This window comes from Corvus brachyrhynchos, unplaced genomic scaffold (genome assembly GCF_000691975.1).
Source record: "Corvus brachyrhynchos isolate BGI_N302 unplaced genomic scaffold, ASM69197v1 scaffold237, whole genome shotgun sequence".
Lineage (NCBI taxonomy): Eukaryota > Metazoa > Chordata > Aves > Passeriformes > Corvidae > Corvus > Corvus brachyrhynchos.
Window position 1 is genome coordinate 1,531,951 of NW_008238959.1, and position 3,941 is coordinate 1,535,891.

The 3,941-nt window shown below is 41.8% G+C and overlaps 1 protein-coding gene across 2 annotated transcripts in view; it reads right to left on the bottom strand.

Annotated features, from left to right (window-relative positions):
* Positions 1-3,941, bottom strand: part of SERPINB1 (serpin family B member 1) — an 8,651-nt gene that overhangs the window by 3,808 nt on the left and 902 nt on the right. For both annotated transcript variants that reach the window (XM_008637082.2, XM_017738612.1), the window contains exons 2-4: positions 3,218-3,393; positions 976-1,113; positions 56-173 (exon numbers count right to left, since the gene is read on the bottom strand). In XM_008637082.2, the coding sequence (XP_008635304.1) occupies positions 56-173; positions 976-1,113; positions 3,218-3,385 (424 nt within the window). In that variant the 5' untranslated portion in view covers positions 3,386-3,393. The remainder of the gene's footprint in view (positions 1-55; positions 174-975; positions 1,114-3,217; positions 3,394-3,941) is intronic.

The following is a 3,941-nucleotide window of genomic DNA, read 5'->3' on the forward strand; positions in this document are numbered from 1 at the left end:
ATTCCTGCTCCCAAGATATGAAACACTGCTGGTTATTAACAAAAAGGTAGTTTACCTTCAGTTTTCTCCTCGACCCACTGGTTAATTTCTTTCCTGGCTTTATCACAAGCCTGAAGGAAATCAACTGTAGCCAAATCAGCTCCATATAATTTCTGTGTATTAGTCAGGAAATCCTAGATTTTGGAATGATAAGAATAGCTTTCACTGCATGCAGGTAAGAAAACATCTAATTATGAGGTGGATAAAGTGTACGCAGATTGTCACCTGCTCTGAGGTGGGGCTCTAACAGTGTTGCGTGGGGGTTTCTGAAGTTAACAGGTTTTTTCCCCGCTCTTAGAGTAAGCCTCATAGTACACCAGCCATGTCTAGAGCTGATGGGATGCGCAATATTTACCTATCATTCTCCTGAAACAGGCTCCTGTGCTCAAGCACAGCTAGGATAAAAGAAAACTCTCCAAAATAGCTGAAGGGGGGACAAAAATATCAACTTATGTGCACACAAAGTTATAATTCACTGGTGAAGAGGCATGTTGTTAAAACATATTGGATATGCCCTCCCAAATACATAACATTTTCCAAAATATCTAAGTGATGTGGTACTACTCCAATGAAAATCCTAAAAAGCTGATTGCAACAGGAACAGAAATGGCTGCAACCTAAAAAGCTGGTTGCAACAGAGTGGGATGTTATGATAGTCACTGTAAGTTAAGAACATAGACGAAAATTCTTCTCTTGAGGCCAAGCACAGCAGAAGTGAACAAGAAAAGAAAAGGGTTTGCTGTGTTATACCCTTTAGCTGAGAGGCACAGATACCCACAGCTATGGAAATGCACAGGGCAAGTATGAAATACTCTTGTCAACTGCCCAGTAATGTTTAGAAATACGCCTGGCAATAGTTCTACTTCATAAATACTCAAGTAGCTGCATTTTCCCCCCAGGTGCCACCACGTGCCATCCTGATGTGCACCACTGTACCGGCAGAAAGCTGTAGGACTTCTCTCCAAAGAGCCGGCTGGCCAGCCGCAAGAGATAGGGAGCATTGCTTCTGTTTATATCCATAGCCAGAGCCTGGAATCTTGAATGAACATCTTCAACTTTGTCAAGATGAAGTGTCTGAAATAAAAGAAATGAACTAGCTGCTGTTAATATTGCCTTAAAAGAACATAGGGTGTCTCTGCAGGGCAGGTCTGATGCAGCAGGGCAGGATCCAGTAGGTAGGCTGAAGAAAGAGAAAGGAAAAGGCTGGAAGCTGCTTAGAGACTTCTGTAAATCTCAAAGAATGAATCAAACTGTCCCTGGGTGCTACGCTGCCCCTGTCAGCCACCTGTATTGTGCTCCTGGTTTGTACACGATCACAGATGAAGCTCCTGATCACAACCCTTCTTGATCACAACTCTTCGGGGATGTACCCAAAATTTAATTTCTGATACATCATTTTCACTGTCTTTCTTTCATTCTGGAGACATAAAAGGTACCAAAAGTAACAGTCCTGTCTGCATTTCTGTGGGCCTCTCCTCTGTGGGCCACTGGACCCAAGAACTCATTCCCAGGTGAGGAATCAAAAAGACATGATGCCATGGAGACTCCTTTGCTTTCTTGGTTCCCCCTTTGGCCCAAGGGAACCTGGGGTTGTATATTTTCAGAATATACAATCTACTAACACAGGTGAGGTATTAAGAAAACTTAGAGCAAGAATCTTTTATAATTTTATGAAAATATAATTCCATAAATACATATATACTCCATAGATACTTTTTTACATATAAATATATATGTATTAAGAAAGTATTAGCTTTAAATCAAACACATTTCTGCAATTTCTCTTTACCAGTACCTCCTTTTCCAGAGGCAAGCTGGCTGGCCAAGGCTTATAGATATGACAGCAGAAGCTGCCAGACCTCATAGACAGGGAAGGCTACACCAAAGAAGGAACATTCACACTCAAACTTAACCCATGCATTTCCCAGTAGGGAAGACTGCTGTGAAGCAGTCATTGGATTCAAAGGAAAGCCTTCCCTTTCTCTCACTGGGTTTTTGCTCAGGCCTTGCTGACCACCTCAGTGCAAGCTGTGCTGCACAGATGAATGGCTGAGCAGGAACATCACGGAGGCAACCTTACAATAGCATCATGATCCCGGAAACAAATTCCTCTGTGCTTGCAAATAGCTCTCGACAGTTACTAATTGCTGCCTCTTTAATTAGCACTGTGTTCATAAGTGAAGTACTATGGTACAGGAACACATCCTGCTGAGGGTGACTGTGTTGAAAGACATTTATTTCCCCCCCCAAGTTGATTTTGCATGATTTCTGCTGTCAGTAGGTTTATCCTAGGTGGGGCTGTCAGTCTGATTACATGAAATATGTTCAAAGTCTGTTTGAACAAGTAGTGGGAAAGTAATTTTATTGAGTAAGCACAGCAACACTCAACAGTATAAAAGAGTTCCTCCTAAAGTCCAGAATACAAAGGTGAAATTGTTCATAGGCAAGCTCACAATGATGACTGCAAGGAGCAGACTCATACGCCCTTTTACAGGCGGTAGCCTGGTGAGGGTGCAAAAATAACAATGACTGAGTCCCTTCCATGACAGAGGTTTCAGGGGAAAATGGCACACTCCTATATGCACCATTTTTGCAATTTGTAAGGAGTTTTTTTTAAACTGTCCTGCTCAACCTAAGGCTATGATAAGGATAACCATGCAGGCTGAGCTCCTTCAAGATACCTGAGTGCCTGGCTGATAGTAAGAGATTGATACTTAGGTAGCATCACCATGTATCATCATAATTGTTACACTTAATATCTATAACACCATCGATTTTTTACAAAACACACAGAATTACTAACAATGAGCACACCATTGGTGATCTTGTGTTATGAAGTAATAGTTTGTCAAAATGTCTCATGAAAACTCACAAAGCCTTGCTGCTGGAAATTATGATCAATTTGAAAGGAGACTGACTAATGCAATTCGTTTTCTCCTTCAAGAATTAACAAGGGAAATTAAATGAGCAACAAAGGCCATAAAAAATACAGGCAGAGGGCTCTGGAGCAGGGTAGGCAGAGGGTGATTAACTGCAGTGTGAGGAAGACTCAGTGTGCATGACAGAAATCCTGTCCTGATCACATAAAAATACCCTCATTTCATCTTTCCTCTTCTAAAACACAACCATTTTAAATGTAAATAAAATATTAAATTAATGACCCTTTTATTTTACTAACCTTCAACACCTGGGCTTCTGTGTTACCTTTGGCCCCTAAAAGGACCATGGCCAGAGCAGCAGAGATACTGACAGGAGAAAAGAAGACATTTCCTGTTGGGTTGGCCTCACTAAACCTTCTGAGCAGATCAAGTGCAAATCTGCTGTTGGCAGTAGACAGGTTCTCCATGGTTATAGCTGAAAAATAAAACATTTGATAAGGACCTGGGAAACAATCTTCAAACATCTTGTCTAACCTTGTGTGATTCACACAGTAAAGACTGGATTAAACTGGATGCAGCTGCTTACAGAAACAGCAAGAATATCATTATCAGTGCACCTTATTCTTTTAAAAAAAAAAAACCAGTCACATTGAAAAAGCAGGGGATTTTCTCCATGGTAATTGTATATTCCAACCTTCTTTATCATACTAACTTTAAAGACATTATTTTTAAAAAAATTCCTGCCTGCAGGTCTGGAATTGGAACTATATGTGCTGGTAAGACTGCAAAAGTCCCTCAGCCTCACAGACCCAGGACCCATCAGGGTTCTCCTTCTGCAGCATTCCCTCTGCTCCTCTACCTGCATCCTGCACACAGGACATTCAAAATATCTGCTCAGGGACACTCAGACGCCTCTCAACAACCTGCCCGTCTTCATGGCACAAACCCCATGTCCCTGAGCTGTGTCAACCCCGCCAAAGACTTGGGTACTCGCTGACTTTCAGCAGCGGAGGGGACGGCTGG